Here is a 16,498-nt window from a genome sequence, read left to right as displayed (position 1 = left end):
TACTTAATCAAGAAGCAAATGTAATTACACTGTATCGTAATAGCCTACTACTGAATGAAAGAAAAACAATTTATTATTTTTCCCTCTTCTTTTACCACTTCGTTTTTGACAGGATTCACAGGGGCAAATGTTTAACAATTGACCCACTGAGCGTTTAAGTGCTTAGCATATATTAACACTTTTCAGCATGTCTCTATAGGGTTCACAAGTACTTTTGTTACTAATTGTCCTCTGTTTTTAACATTTAACTGATGACCTCTGCTGCCTCCAATGAGTGATTTTATGCAAAAAAAATATATTATCTTGTAATATAGAATCTAAATTCTCACATTGGCGCAAATAATTTATGTTCTAGGTGGGGTTTTTTAAGCATTGGGCTGTTCTGTGTTCTGTGACATCAATCAATCCACTGAGCAGTGACTGACTTAAAAATGTACTTCTAGTCTAGTTTTTAATACAGCAGCTCCATAGAGATTGCCAAACATAATATCCTCCCTGCTAACTATTGTGTGAGCAGTGTCAGCGATGTATGATGGATGGTGCGTTTAATGTGCTACCGACACTTTGAAGTGATGAAGATAGCAGCTTACTCGACAGCTCTGGAACCTCTGTTTTCCGCTCCGTCTCTCCCAGCTGGCGCCACTGCAGAATAAAAGAGGCATAGCTCCGTCGTACTTGCCTGAAGACATCCGAACTCCAACCTTATTGTCTGTCATGTTTGCAGCTGAATTAAAGGAACAAAGGAAGAAAGATTATTATTGAAGTTGTTGTTGTGAGGATTCATGTGGGATTTAATGAGATGATCTTCACTAAGATGTTGCTGACAGACAGGGGCACTGCACAGAGGAAACGGACTCTTAAGAGAAAGGAGGTGTTGCAGGTAGCAGTGCTTATCACTACGTATGACAAGCATTTGTAAACCCATCAATTCTAATTTCAGCTGTGACAGGAATGCTATCAACCATTGTATGCAAGGGTTAGAACTGATTTATGTACATGTTTAAGATGGAATATTTGGTTATACAAGGCAAAAAAACGAAATGTCGATACAGAAGTGAAGCTGCAAAAGAAAATTGTGTTCAAGTTATATGAAGTCCAACCCTATAGTGCATATTGAGGGGATTGATAGTTCAATAATGCATTTATAATGGTTCATAATCACACATGAAGATGCATTATATCAACAATCCATAGACTCAGAAATAACAACAAGTTACTTCTTGATCTGTTTTTTTATAAATTAAAGATGGACTGATGGGTCTTATAATGCATATTGGCCAGAAATGAGAACCAACACTTTATATTGAACTTAACTCCATATTTAATTATAGGCATGACTGGTGCAAAAACAAATCTTCAGTCTAACCTTAATAAATTGTGAATTCCCCTCATAATGCATTATATAGGCTATGTGGTTTTCATAGAAAGTTTTACCTTTAAGTCAAACGCATTCGCAATGCTTGCTGAATATATGAATAGAAAATTATGCTGCAATTTAGTATGATTCGGTAATCTTAAGTATACACATCAGGCATGGAAGCAAGTATGTTCACTCAAAGATTACCATTATCCCTACAAAGGCAGGCAAATGTAATTACAGAGAGACTACCTTAGAGTTCACTTTAGATGCCACACTAAATGCCACTTTCATATAAACTCTATTGAAGCTATTCTTAGGATTCGCACCGACTTTCATTAAGACTAATAGCCGCTTTCACACCAAGTACAGTTGCAAGAAAAAGTATGTGAGCCCTTTGGATTCTCCACACATAGCGGTGTGTGTTCCTTCCAAACAACTCAACTTTGGTTTCATCTGTCCACAGAATATTTTGCCAGTAGTGCTGTGGAACATCCAGGTGCTCTTTTGCAAACTTCAAACGTGCAGCAATGTTTTTTCTGGACAGCAGTGGCTTCCTCCGTGGTGTCCTCCCATGAACTCCATTCTTGTTCAGTGTTTTACGTATCGTAGATTCGTCAACAGAGATGTTAGCATGTGACAGAGATTTCTTTAAGTCTCTAGCTGACACTCTAGGATTCTTCTTCACCTCATTGAGCATTCTGCGCTGTGCTCTTGCAGTCATCTTTACAGGACGGCCACTCCTAGGGAGAGTAGCAACAGTGCTGAACTTTCTCCATTTATAGACAATTTGTCTTACCGTGGACTGATGAACATCAAGGCTTTTAGAGATACTTTTGTAACCCTTTCCAGCTTTATGCAAGTCAACAATTCTTAATCGTAGGTCTTCTGAGAGCTCTTTTGTGCGAGGCATGGTTCACATCTGGCAATGCTTCTTAAGAATAGCAAATTCAAAACTGGTGTGTATTTGTTATAGGGCAGGGCAGCTTTAACCAACACCTCCAATCTCGTCTCATTGATTGGACTCCAGGTTGGCTGACTCCTGACTCCAATTAGCTCTTGAAGAAGTCTTTAGCCTAGGGGTTCACATACTTTTTCCACCCTGCACTGTGAATGTTTACATGGTGTGTTCAATAAAAACATGAAAACATATAATTGTTTGTGTGGTATTAGTTTAAGCAGACTGTGTTTGTCTATTGTTGTGACTTAGATGAAGATCAGAACACATTTTATGACCAACTTATGCAGAAATCCAGGTAATTCCAAAGGGTTCACATACTTTTTCTTGCAACTGTAGTTCCCAGTACTTAGTCCCGCCGAACTCTTTAGTCCCGGAACTGTCCTAGTAGATCGCGTTCACACCGGAATAAGTCCCTGAGGGAGGATTACGCAAATGAAGCTGTTGACGTCACTTATTCTTCTTCTGCTTCACGGCGTATACTGCCACCCGAAGTCCCCGGCCGGAAGTCCCCGGAGTTGGGCCTTCCGAGTAAATCGCCAGAAGCGCCGACACCTCCTCATCACTCCACATCACTCCACCGCTCCCATGTTTTCTTTTGTGTTGCCATAAGTTAGTCTTTCTCCGTTGGTGCGCTGGGCTAATGCTAATAATGCTAATGCGAGCAAATAAAAAGGCAGCTTCACAAAACCTTTCGGAGTTTTACGGGGCGTGGTTTGCATTTCGCCCAGCCAATCAGAAATTGGAACCTTTTCCTCCCCAGGAAAGTACCACCTCTCTAGCAGGGACTGAAAAAGGGTGAAAAGGTTCGCATTAACTAGGTTCTAGTTCCAGATCTTTTTGGTGTGAACACAAAATCCCAAGAACTATCGGAACTATTCCTGGGAAAAGTACTCCGGTGTGAAAGCGCCTATTATATCTTTAAGATATTGATGTTTGAAAAAAAAATGCAAAATGTGAAGATACAGGAAGAATAATAATTATTACATTACATGTCACTTGTTAGACGCTTTTATCCAAAGCGACTTACATACATTCAGTACTGTGGACAATCCCCACAGGAGCAATTTGGGGTGAAGTGTCTTGCCCAGGGACACAACGACATGCTGACAGACTGACTCGAACTTGCTATCCTTTGATTCGAAGTCCAGCACACTAACCACTGAGCCACAGCCCCCAGTTTATAATGTCTGTCCATCTATTGCAGGCATGGGCAAACTAAGGCCCGCGGGCCATATACGGCCCGTTGGGCTTTTGAATCCGGCCCGCCGAATATTGGTACAACATTTTCAAAATTATAGTAAAGACCGCATTAATTTTGCCTTTATCCTGCAATACCCGGCATTTCAGTTGATCCCACTAGATGGCGCACTCTAGACACAATTTACCTTTGCTGGAGTCTGGTCTATTTTCTCAGCTGGCCCCACTCGGCAACCCGGCAAGATCGGCGAATACAAGTTGTAACAAGCAGTAGCGCTGAGAAAAGTGACTAGAACGCGACCACACACTTATAAAAACACTTAGGCCTATATAAAGTCAGGCAACACTAACCAGGCTTAGTGTGATTCTGTTTATTTTACCTTACTTTAATGACCATCCGTTCACTGTTATTGACCATTGTGAAGAGGCAGATGTTTTCCTTTTGTTTTGTATTATTGCAACTATCGGATGGAATCAATACATGGGCTACATGTGGCCATCACAAGTAAAATCATAACGAAAACTACGCCAGTAAAATATGCGTGTAGAAAACGTCTTATGCCACAATATGATAGCAACAAGTAAGATAGTCTGATTAGCTAACATCACCTGTAGAATGCCAGAGAAACTTTCATAACAGCGTTGTGATGCCAAACAGCTTTCAGGCTAAAACACATTCACTTATGGGGATGGGGGATATTTATCAGCTGCTTGTGTGACGGTCAGACAATGAAAACTTTACAGCGGCCGCTGCCGCGAGTTAACGGGAGAATAAACTCCGGTAGACGAGCAGCACTGCAGCGGGCGGTAATGCAGCTGAACCACATTAATAAACAATACACCACGGCACTCTGGAGAAAGGTACAAGGTTGGAGAAGTAGTTCTTTAATTTAATCTGGCTTCGTATAATTAAAAACTACCCGACGCAGTCCTCTATTGATGTTGTTGTGAGCGGTGTTGCGGAGAAAATCAGCGACGTAAAACGCTGTGTGGGTCATAAGAAGGCACGTAAACGGTTACGTCATGATGCAAACGATGACGCAATGACGCAATAATTCACCTTTGAACATAATTCACCTTTGAACCTGCATCTGTAACAAAGAGTGGACCAAAGAAAAGTCAACATTGAGTGCCGAGTGTATAATGAGGAGTGGACAGCTAAATATTTTTTTACCGATCTGCTACTGGCCCGGCCCGTCTGTCAAATTTAAAACTCATAGTGGCCCCCGAGCCAAAAAGTTTGCCCACCCCTGATCTATTGGGAGATTTATGTAGTTGTAATACCTGCTATAGTCTTATAAATGACAACATAACTCATCTCTGACTACTTTATTAAGATCAGGGCACCTTCATTGTTAAAGCTTTACCAACTAACACCCAGTCTACACTTCACCTTTCTTTTCATTTTGCCATGTAAGCATGTTAGCGCAGACACACAGTCCATACAAAAATAATACATAACATTTACCTTGAACTACAAACATATGATGGCCCTACATTTGCTAATACAAGACTTTTATTCTGAGATGTGTTCATGAATGTAAGTTTGAATAGGTGAATGCTGGCTTACGTTGTAATGTGCTTTTAATGGTTGCTAAGACTGTTAACAGCATTACATAAATGCAGTTTAAAAACAAGCAGTAGATGAGTAGGACCGACTGGTCGACATTGTTATCTCCAGCTTGGTTTAAACCAAAATCTGTTGAGTTTTTGTGACTCCCCTCTCTACTACACATTAGCCCACTTAATGTTACTCAGACGTTTTAATATCCCATGTCCTTGTAGTGTGTTAAATGAACAGCCCCAGCCAGCCAGTCACTTAGCTGTCACCTCTGCCTCATGATGTCATGAATCACTAAGTCAGCCCGGAGATGGAGATTTCAGGGTTGTGTGGTCAGCCATTGTGAAAGAAAACCCTGAGAAAAACAGCCTCTTTATGTGATAGATTTTGAGTGAGCCAAATTGTCCATAAATTTGGCACACGCAGTCATAAATGTCAGGAAAGGGAAGCAAACAGACAGACAAATGTATCCAGCGTAATGGCAGTGCTAATGGTTATGGTGTGAGGAGAGAAAGCAGGAAATAATGCTCAGGGAGTGTTACAGGCAGATAGAGAGCGCAATAGTGATTTGAAAACCGAGAAAGGTATAAGAAATAGGGGGAAGGTGTTAAGTGGATGTACATGAATGTGTATATGCCACTGTCTGTGAGTAAATTATTGATAGAGGGCGATGAAGACGGATGCGGGACAGAGGGAAGGAAAGTGATTTGAGGCATATGGAGGCATATGGAGGCATTGATCTCAGCGGATAATGGTCACAGTAAGACTCACTGCATGTCTCTGTGCTGAAGAAAAGAACGACCCTCCACACGTAAATCACACGAGATATTCTAATGAGCTAATTATATTAATACGAGGGTCTCCGAATAGGTACCTTGAATCTTGGCAGCCATATTTGAACAAAGTAGCTATGATAGCAGGTTGTGTGTCTTTGTTTACATAAATGAACAGTAATCACTACATTCTGTGTTTTTTAACAGCTGATTACTTTAAGCAGATTGAGCCAAAGTGTATCAAGCTACTTTTCCATGGCAATGCCTACAAACATTGAACACAGCACATTCACCGCAGTGTAGCTTTTGATGTTTTGAAAAGATCAATAGAGGTGAAACTAAACAAACACTCAAATAAACAGTGATAAAGTTAACATTGCCTCACTTATTTATCCTCATGTACATACAGAAGAGATGAGGGAGTAAGAGACGTAGAAACAGACAACTCGAGAGACAACGAGACAACCCAGACTCGCTAGTCCAAAAGAGAAAGATCACACCATGGAAAGAGGCAGACATACACAAAGAGAAGGATAGAGAGAGAAAGCATTGTGTCATCTGGGATCACTGAGCACTGTAATATGCTTGAATCTCATCAGTTGTGCTCAGCTCAGGTCGGCTTGGCTGCAGATTTCCTTGCTGTCTCCCTGCCAACGACAGCACATGGGAATATGATTCTCCAGCAGACCCAGAACAAGCCTAGAAGGTCTCACTTAGCTGGCTTTGGGAGAAAAGGAAATAATAGGTTCAAGTTTCCCAGAGGCTTCATACTGGCATAATATTTACCAGTTGTTCATAATAGAACTCCAATGATCGTAACACCGGAACGCTCTTGGCAAACTCAGCACAGGGTACAAGCTGTGTCTTCTGCGCCAGTGTAATTCTAAGTATAATTTACTCAAATGATTCCCAATCCTTTTATGCTAGAGTTCCTACATCCTACACACTGACTTGTGAAATAGGAACCATTGGATTTGATTGCTCTTGCCCTTGTGTTAGTACAAAGTAGATTATGTCAGACTATACCCATCAGGGGGAAACTTGGCTGTTTATAAAGTTTTAGAGCAGAACATTTTCAGAGCAGCATGAGGGCCAGTGATTTTCCTAAATTACAGCTCTGGGCTATTTCATGTAAAACTCACTTGTGCTAAAAGCTTAAGCTTAGATATGCAATATAAAAGCACCTTGAACACTGTCATCGAATTGCAAAAAAATAACAATAGCCCTTGTGTTTTGTTCACATTTCGCACCCTTTGGTAATGTTCGGGTCAAATTGACCCGGGACATATTTCAGGGTTTAAAAAAAATACAGAACTAAATTCAACATACACAATTCCTTATATATATTGTCTTTAACTCATTCCCCAACAATATAAATGAAATATATGATTAGTTTTTGAAAATACTCTTTGCTAGATCAAATGTAACAATGGAAGTGTCCATCGTTTTTTGTGATAAAAATGTAATTTATGTTTAAAAAAAAATACACTGTAATAAAAACTAGGTTTACATTTTGCTCATGCTTTTCTAGGACAAATGTAAATGAAAATTGTTTTCATTAATGTTTATTATTTTTAATCTGTCATATAATAATCAAAGCCCTGAAGGAAATAATAATGTGTGTGTGTGTGTGTGTGTCTTTAGGTTGTGTCTTTAGTTTGTGTGTTTCTGTGTGTTTTCTCTGTCTGTCTGTCCTGGTATTGTATTCGGGTCAGATTGACCCGAACTTCTTATGAAGGACATAAATTCGGGTGGGCATTTTTTCACAATTGGAAAAAAATAAAAACAATTCCACATGTCCTTCACAATAAATAAGCCCCGGCCATTGAGTTTCAGGTTGAACGAAAATATCCTTATATTTTTTTGTTATTCATTGAAAAAAAAAAATAGGTCAATTATTGTTTTTAACCCGTTGAGACCTGTTTTTAAAGCTCTGGGTTTCCTTTTGACCTTCACATTCTACTAAATGTATTACATTGTATGTTGATGTTATTGCCATTACAACCAAATTGATTCAGATGCTTCAATAGGCGTGTTCACACCGGAGTATTTTTCCGTATTTTTCCTGTTTAGTTCCGTTAGTACCCCTTATGTCGCGTTCACACCAAAAAGAGTACTTGGTGCCGGGAACTTTTACCCCCATTTGTAGTGCCTACTGAGAGGTGGTACTCTCCTGGAGGAAAAAGTGCCCCAGTTCTGATTGGCTGAGCGAATTGCAAACCATGCCCCGTAAAACCAAATTGATTAAAAAAAATCTTCCCTGCTGGGAGTCCCAGCAGCTTCTACTGAAGCCAGTCCCCAACTCCGGGGACTTCCGGCCGGGGACTTCGGGTGGCAGTATACGCTGTGAAGTTGTTTGCGGCCTGCCAGTAAACCCAAAGCAGAAGAAGACGAAGTGACGTCAGCGGCTCATTTGCGTAATCTTCCCTTATGGAACTTATTCCGGTGTGAACGCGATCGGCTCTTAGTTCCATAGGGGAACTAAGTGCTGGGAACTAAATGCTGGGAACTAAGTACGGCAAAGTACTTGGTGTGAACGCGGCTATTGGTTTTGACTGATGTGTTGTCGGAAATGGCTGAATTGGAATTCTGTTAGTGAATTTAGATTTGTGGGGAATGGCAACTGAAATAATTGATTTGCATTAAACCGTGCTTTTTGTCTTGTTTGGTTTTGACACAAATGTTCTGGGACAGCTGCAGAATTAGCTTTGAATTGCATCCATAACAGTTTTTGGGGCATTTGCACCACATACATGGAACCTCTCTCTATTTAACCACATGCTCTTATGGGTCTATTCAGCTTGGATTTTCTCTTTACTTGTTTGGGGTTTTCAAGAAAGAAATACAACTTAAATCATAATGCCCATCTGTACGTGACACCATACTGTCAATCGTCTCAATAAGTACCGCTTCTAAATGACAAGGATGCAAATAATGCCACTGTGGATACTTTGAGCCTCTAATGTTGAGGTGAATGCTTTTAACTGCAGATTGAAGCACAGGTGTTTACTTCGTATTGGCAATTCATTAGAACATAACAGCTTTTTTTTGTATTGTAATGATACACGAAACTCCCCCTGCTACTCAACTATTGTCTCTGCATGCCACTAGGGATAAAGTAGACTGTGATGAATAGGTTTTCAGTTTTCAAAAGGGGTATTGTTAACATATGAATGACTAGAGTGTTTAATTTTGTCTTGTTTCTCTTTCTGCTCCTTTCCCTTTCTCCGATGCCTGTCGCCGCCTGCAGATGAATTCAAAGCCCTCATGAAGCGCTTGCCCACTGACCGGTTTTTGAATGTGTCCATGATTGCCAAGTCCTGGGTGGCTGACTTGTCTCTGCAGAAGCGCTACGCCCAGCTGGAGTCCAGCTCTGCCCTGGTTCTGAGTAAAGCCCAGAAGATCGTCAGGAAACTGTTCACCCTGAGCAAACGCTGCCCAAAACATCCTCGCATCAGTCTGCCCAGAGAAAGGTAACCCACGGGCATGCAATGAGAGAAAACCAACCAAATGAAGCATTTTTGATAATTTTCTGCTTTGCGATGATTCATAACAGCTGTAGGCTCTCTAGCAGCCCACCTTAAGTGGAACACACTGTGAAAATCAAGAGCAGTCTGTCTGGAAAGTGCTTAATGTAGCAACAAAAGGTTCTGCACACAGGAAGGTTGGAAACATGCCAGCGGGGCAAACAATCGGTTATTTTAAAGCTGATTCCCATCCAAAACATCTATTTGTAGAATGCTGGCATTGGGATTTCAGATAAGGGCTGTCTCTGCTGCCAACTGATTGTACGGTAGTAAATATGTCCATCTGTGTAAAACTGTTGGGCATTGTGACAGAGTATTACCAACATAATGTAAATAGCTGTAGCCTGAATGCATCAACCTGAATGAATCATCTGTTACTAACAACCCACAAAACTCCCAAATGGTAAGGCCCAGTAACAACTTAATGATAAATAAATTATAAACATTGTATACTCTATAGATATTACAATGACTCTAGCATTAAGTGTAAATGTAGCCCAAGAGATAGTCTTGTTCTTTCCCTGAGGGGTGTGATCTAATACAAATCAATTTCAATTTCAATTATGACTATGCATACTGAACAACTTTATTTTTGAACCAATTCTGAGCAGTGTGGATTACGCCAGTTTACAAGCTAATGTTTACCTAAAAAATGAGAAATCCGCATCAGACAATATCCCATGAGCCATGTTGAAAAGGGGTTGGTCGTTCAACATTAACAACAAACGGAAACTAGAATGCTTTAAAAATCGATATCATGTCCAGCTCAAATTAGATTCAGAAATTCAGTTAAGTTCCCAAACCTTAGTGTGTGCCATTTTAACCAAAACCATGATGTTTTCTCAACCTAACCAATTTGTTTTTGTGCCCTTACCTGACCAAACCTTTACTAAAAACACGGTCAAAGTTATATTTTTTTATCTGAATTTTGTAATAGTTTTAGAAGGTTACAGACAGATTATGTTTGTCTTCTGAAGGGGCTTTAAAACAGAAAACGATTATATGTGCCATTGAAGGAAGCGTGGACAAACCTTGCATTCTACTTCCTACATTGGCTCTGAATGTTGCCATATGTATGTTGTCAAGAACATTATCATATGTAAGAAAAAGAACACTGGGCAAGGTGTTTTACTGCACTGTGCAGGTGTTTGTAAACCAACCTCACTACCTTTTCAGTTGAACAGACAGAGAACAAAGCACCACTGTTGTTGAAACCATCTCATAGTCATTTGACAGGAAAACTGACACCCTTTCCTGAGCAAACTCTATAGCCATGCTTGACTTCTGAGCAAAATACCCATATAAACTTCACCCGGCTGTCAATACATGGCTGTTTTGTTGCCGTACTGAAGGGGAAAATAAAGACAAGCTTGTGAAAAGCCGGTGTTAAGAGAGGTAAGGGAGGCTGGGTAAGATAGATGTGAACAGCCAGAGTGAAATAAAGAGACAGAGGAAGGAAATAAAGCAAAAGGATGCTGGAAATGCAAGAAAGACGTGATGGCGGGATTGAGACTTGTGTAATAGCGATGAAGGGTATAGTTACCGTAGGTGAAGGCATTTATATGTTAAGGTCTGTAGTATTGTGGAAGGGTTTAATCAAGTCCTATACCAGACGGACAGCTCAGCACTTGTTTACAGAGGACTTTAGTTTACCTGACAGTGCTTTCCTGCTACCCATCACACCATTCCCCTATCCTCGCCCTCTGCCTCACTTTCTTTGTCACCTCTGTGTTGCCTCGCTCTGTCTCTCTGCCTCACGCCTGTCACTCAGAGTCTTAACTTAGTACCTACCAGCAACTACAAGTTATCAGGAGGGGCCGCTCAGCTGCAAAAGCTCTCCTATTTTCTTCTGCACAAATCCATTTGTTTTATCATCATTCATTTATGTCTATTTACATAGGCCTGAGGGAGAGGAATAGCTGGAGCATTTGGGCAATGTTGCGTGTGATTTCCTGAACTTAGCCCGGGGATAGAATCTCTGCAGAGCCAATTTTCAGTCTGAACTTGTTGCTGCTCTTACCACACCAAAGTGGATGGTAATTTATGTATGTCTGCATTTCATCTCTACTGCAGTCATACCGAACACCCACTCTATAAAAAAGTGTCAAATTGCCACCATCCAATTTTTAAAGAACATGGAACAAAGTGTGATTTAACTTTTCACCTACAAATAGGCTATGTGGGGTAAACAGTGGTGTGTTAAAGGGGAAATCCTCACTTAAGGATCTTATTCAAGATCTTTCGTAAAAATGTTAAATGTACTTTTTAACTAAGTCTATACTTCCTGAGAACATTTTAAAAGGTGAAGGTATGAGAATAGAGGAAGCACATGGAATGTTAAAGAGAAGGCACGGGGGCAGCTGTCAATCACAATAGAAACAATTACACAGTTATAGCGGGGCATTTGCAATTAAAGCACCCCATTTGGCACATGTTGGTTTATATGTGGTGAAAGTATATAGATATTAGGACCTGCTTAATGTGGCCCCTTGGTCCCATGGTAGCCCTTATCAGCATTAACATCTCCATTCTCATTCCCGCCTACAAACCTCTGACTAGTGGTTTGTCTGACTGACTGGATGCAGACATAGACCGATCGAGATATGCATTAGCCAAGCCAACGTAAACCAAGTGTGGGAGATCATTTAAAAGAAATGCAGCAAATGTAGAGATACTCCTACACCTGCACGAGTCACACAAATAACAAGCTCTGTTTTGTTTGTCCTTGCTCTTATTTGTCTTCTCTACTACCAAAATTATCCCAACCCCATAGAACTCTGCAACAAACTAAATTAAATTACATTTGTAGTCAAACAAATACAGATAATGAGTACAAGGTAATCCTAAACTTCACACTTCTTTTATTCAACCTAAACAGATTATGACGACCTCATCAGAATCAGAATACCTTTATTCGTCCCACAGAGGGGACATTTACATTTGTTACAGCAGAAAAGAGCCAAAGACAGTTTAATGTTAACTAAGAAGCATACATAATAAAAAACATTAAAAGGTAAAAAAAATCAAAAATTATATAATTTACAAAATACAGATCCTGTAACAGTTCTCAAGATGTAGCAGCTAGGTATATATTGCACAGTTATTAACGGCATATATTTCTATATATATTTCACATATTGCACATAATGCACAACACCACACAGAGACTGGCTGTCGTCAGAGTGAAACAAACAGTTAGCCACTTATTGTTGGATTGTGCTTTTTCTCTCCCTCTGCAGGCCTGTTGGGTTTTGGTGGAACCGGGCTCAGTCCCTGCTCTACTGCAATGAGCACGGCATTCTGGGCTCGTTCTTTGAGGAAGTGAAGAGCTGCATCTGCCCTGGGGAGCAGCCCACCTGCCAGGGAGTCGTCCCCTGCGTTGTGGGCACCTCCTCCACCTCCTGCTCCTCCTGTGCCACTGACAACACAACCCGTTGCGGATCCTGTCACCACGGCAACCTCCTCCATCTTGGTTCTTGCCGGCCGAGCATCTCAGCATCCCTGGACCACTATCTGAACTTTGACCTGGACATGCCTGATGCTGAGGTTCTCAAAGCTTCTCATTTTTATATTCCATTGATTCTTAAAGTCATATTGTACCTCTCATTACACTTAAAAGCACAACATAAATGGTAAAGACACATTGTTACTGGGTTTTTTTCTGAAGACTCATACCTACAATGATAATAATTATGACAGCACATGAGGATATAGCAGAAAATGGAAATTAAATGTTGGTATAATTTCAAATGGATGCTTCAGTCCTGAAAAATCCAACACTCTCTGACAGAATCTAAATTGAAATATGGCAGCATCATTTGCACTGTAGCTTGTCCATATAATTATCTCTCTCATTAGTTCTGCCTGTCTTAAACTGTCTTTGGGAAAATGTGTTGAGCAGTTTCAAATACAAATCTGACTCAGAATCTATTTCACTGTGTCTTGGATTTAGAAAATAGGAATCTTTGACCTTTGCTTATTTTATAATAACATACAACTATAATCTAATATCTGGTATTGATCGAAATCCTATAGTTTTGTGTAATCAACTCTGTAATAAGGCGATGGGCAGAACATCAGAGACATTGGGGTATTATTATCTGTCACCTTGTAGAAGTGATTTTGTTCTCACAGTGTGTTATTCTCTCTCAGGCGAAGCACCTCCTTCAGCGACTGGACAGCAAAATTGAAGTCCATGCCATTTACATCAGCAACGACGTTCGTCTGGGAAGTTGGTTCAATCCTGCCTGGAGGAAGAGAATGTTGCTGACACTAAAGAGTAACAAAAATAAGTCAAATCTTATACACATGCTGATGGGCATTTCATTCCAGATATGTTTGACTAAGAATTCAACACTGGAGCCCGTGCCTGCAATTTATGTCAATCCTTATGGGGGAAGTCACTCAGAGAGCTGGTTCATGCCAGTCAACCAGCCTGACTTCCCTGACTGGGAGAGAACTCGATTGGATGCCGTCGCCACGGCACAGTGTTACAACTGGACGCTGTCTCTTGGCAACAAATGGAAATCCTTCTTTGAAACAGTGCACATCTACCTGCGAAGCCGCATACTCACAGATGATCCAACAGTGAATGAAACTCTCTTCTATGAGCCGTTGGACCTGGATGACCAGACGTCCAACATGGGGTATATGAAGATCAACACGCTGAAAGTGTTTGGATACAGCATGCACTTTGACCCTGAAGGCATCAAGGATCTGATTCTCCAGCTGGACTACCCCTACACGCAGGGTACGCAAGACGCTGCCTTTCAGATGTTGTTGGAGATGAGAAACCGGATTAACCGGCTTTCTCCACCAGCACCGCAGCCACTGGACCTGTTTTCTTGTCTGTTGCGCCATCGGCTGAAGCTGTCAGTTGGCGAGGTGGCTCGCATCACGGACTCTCTGCAGATGTTCAACTCCAAGCTCCCCAATGCTTCACCTGAACCTGAACTGGCCCAACTCTGCAGCTAGCTAGCTTAGCACACATCAGGTTCAGGAGTGATGCTACCCATACCAAGTGGAGTTGCTGCTTGACTGAGCAAGGGTGGTCCTTCTAAATTAGCCTCTTGGACCCCAATCCTCTGGATTAACAGTACATCCAACTGCAAAAGCCGACTGCTGGGCTTTTCTTTGGTTTCTCTTGGCTGATGTTATGTTCCGTCATATTTGTTATCAGAATTGCCATCAGAGCACTTTGATGAACAGTAGTCATGTTGTGAGCTTTTGGAAAAACAGCTGATATCTGGACTCTCTTTTAGGAGCTCTGAAGTAGGAGCCTGGAGGCTTACCTTTGTTATTACTGCCATGCTTTTGGCTAACTGTACAACTGGATGAAGTAAAGAGACTGTCTTACACCGACAGGTTGTTTGATTCGGAACCTCAGAGAGCCGATGTCATTAAGCATACCTAAGACATCTGCCTTGCAAAGATAAAGGCGGTTTTGATATGTAAAGAGGAACTCTTTGATGGTCTTCAAAAATGAGTAAATGGAAGAGGAGATATCCCCTTTTCTAACCCTATTTTATTTGGCTATAGAACAATCTTATGGGAAGGGAAAATGGGATAATATTATATATGTGGTAAATGAGTTGTTATGTTATGCTTAACAGTTTCAAATTTGATAATCCTGAACCCTGTTACTGTCTTTGACTATTTCTTTGTAATCCCTGCCTCCATTTTATCTGGCATTTGAAAACTTGTAAGTATACTTAACATCCGAGTGAGAAGCCTGTTAGTGATGTTCTGTCCTTGGTGGTGTGTCTATACCAAAAGAAGGTGAACACATTGGCAAACTGAATGGCAAATATCTTAAATGTTGAGTTCTTTTTTTTTTAGCTGAAATTCATGAAAAAGTCTTCTGATGTGCTAACAAAGAGCTCTGAGGATATATCGCTGTAAATAACGCTCCATCTAACCCAAGGTGTGGACAAGTGCACATTGCTTTTTAGATAACTGAGTGCAAAGACCAAAAAAATGTTTATAACAAAACAAACTCATGCCTTATATGGAGAGTCAATGTTAAGATAAGAAGCACATTTCGTTTTTGTGTTTGATTTCCCAGCGAAGGGTGTATTGCTTTTTATATTTCAATATTTCTACCAAGACAGAACAACAGACACATTCTCCAGAATAGGTGGTAATGTATCTTTTCCATGTAAATGCCAGTCACACTTTCTGCAGTTACTTGTTTTGATTTGGTGTTGTGAAGCTTTGAGTCACTATTCACAGTGCACACCGCTAATGTCATACTGTAATTGTTCTGCAAAATCCTTCTATCTCCAATTAGACAAACTCTCAGTAACTGATTGAACCTGGTGGATTTCATTATGGTTTTAAAAGGTTTTCAATGTTTTGGTTTAGTCTCAGGTCAATTAAGCATTTAATTTTAATTTTAATGTGGGTCCAATGTGAGCTGCCAGTTACCAAGGAGACTGGAGTTACAAGGTTTCTGCTCTTGAGAACTGAAAACTTACCAGGATGATACTTGATATGATTCTACATTTACTTCACTAACTTCTCACTGAAAGTCATTAAACCTTGTATGTCATTTTCAGCAGTTCTTCTGTGCTCAGCTTGCTTAAGTAAAAACAAAGTGGTTTATCTATTTGGCATCCTTTTTTTCATTATTTGCTCATAACATGTGTAGTATGAAAAAACATATTAATATGTTAAGAACAGGTTGTCTTCCAGTGTTTTGACAACTCATATTTCTTTAACCAATGTCCTCGCCATGTGAGAACACGTTCTAGACCCCGCGACAGATTTACTAAGAACATAGTGCTTTGCCAAGATGTGCAGGTTGAAGAAGAAGATGGTGTGGATACAACTCAATAGAATATTCATGGGAATGCAGACAAATCTAATGAAAGAAGTTTCTACCAGTGGAGTCTTCATAGTTAATTAAACATACAATATAAAATCAAGTGTATTGAGTACAAAAACAATGTCCCATTTGTTTGCTCTTAAAAATTAATCAGTTTGCATTGATATTAATGAATGCATGAGTTTGCTTTTAATGGCCTGTATTTTAATTAGCTTTTTTAAATTAGGCTAACTTATAGAGGACAGTGATGTTCTCTTTGCTGTATAAATGTAGTTTGTCTTTATATGTAGAAATAC

The 16,498-nt window shown here is 40.3% G+C and overlaps 1 protein-coding gene across 1 annotated transcript in view; it reads left to right on the top strand.

Annotated features, from left to right (window-relative positions):
• brinp2 (bone morphogenetic protein/retinoic acid inducible neural-specific 2) overlaps window positions 1-15,983 on the top strand; it is a 207,182-nt gene extending 191,199 nt beyond the window's left edge. Inside the window, exons 7-9 of the mRNA XM_034196280.1 lie at window positions 9,100-9,322; window positions 12,616-12,922; window positions 13,529-15,983. Coding sequence (XP_034052171.1) covers window positions 9,100-9,322; window positions 12,616-12,922; window positions 13,529-14,350 — 1,352 coding nt within the window. The 3' untranslated portion in view covers window positions 14,351-15,983. The remainder of the gene's footprint in view (window positions 1-9,099; window positions 9,323-12,615; window positions 12,923-13,528) is intronic.
• Window positions 15,984-16,498: the final 515 nt, after the last annotated feature.

The sequence above is a fragment of the Gymnodraco acuticeps genome, unplaced genomic scaffold, assembly GCF_902827175.1.
Source record: "Gymnodraco acuticeps unplaced genomic scaffold, fGymAcu1.1, whole genome shotgun sequence".
Taxonomy (NCBI): domain Eukaryota; kingdom Metazoa; phylum Chordata; class Actinopteri; order Perciformes; family Bathydraconidae; genus Gymnodraco; species Gymnodraco acuticeps.
The sequence above is the reverse complement of the archived record's forward strand: the minus strand, read 5'-3'. Positions and strand labels throughout refer to the sequence as shown.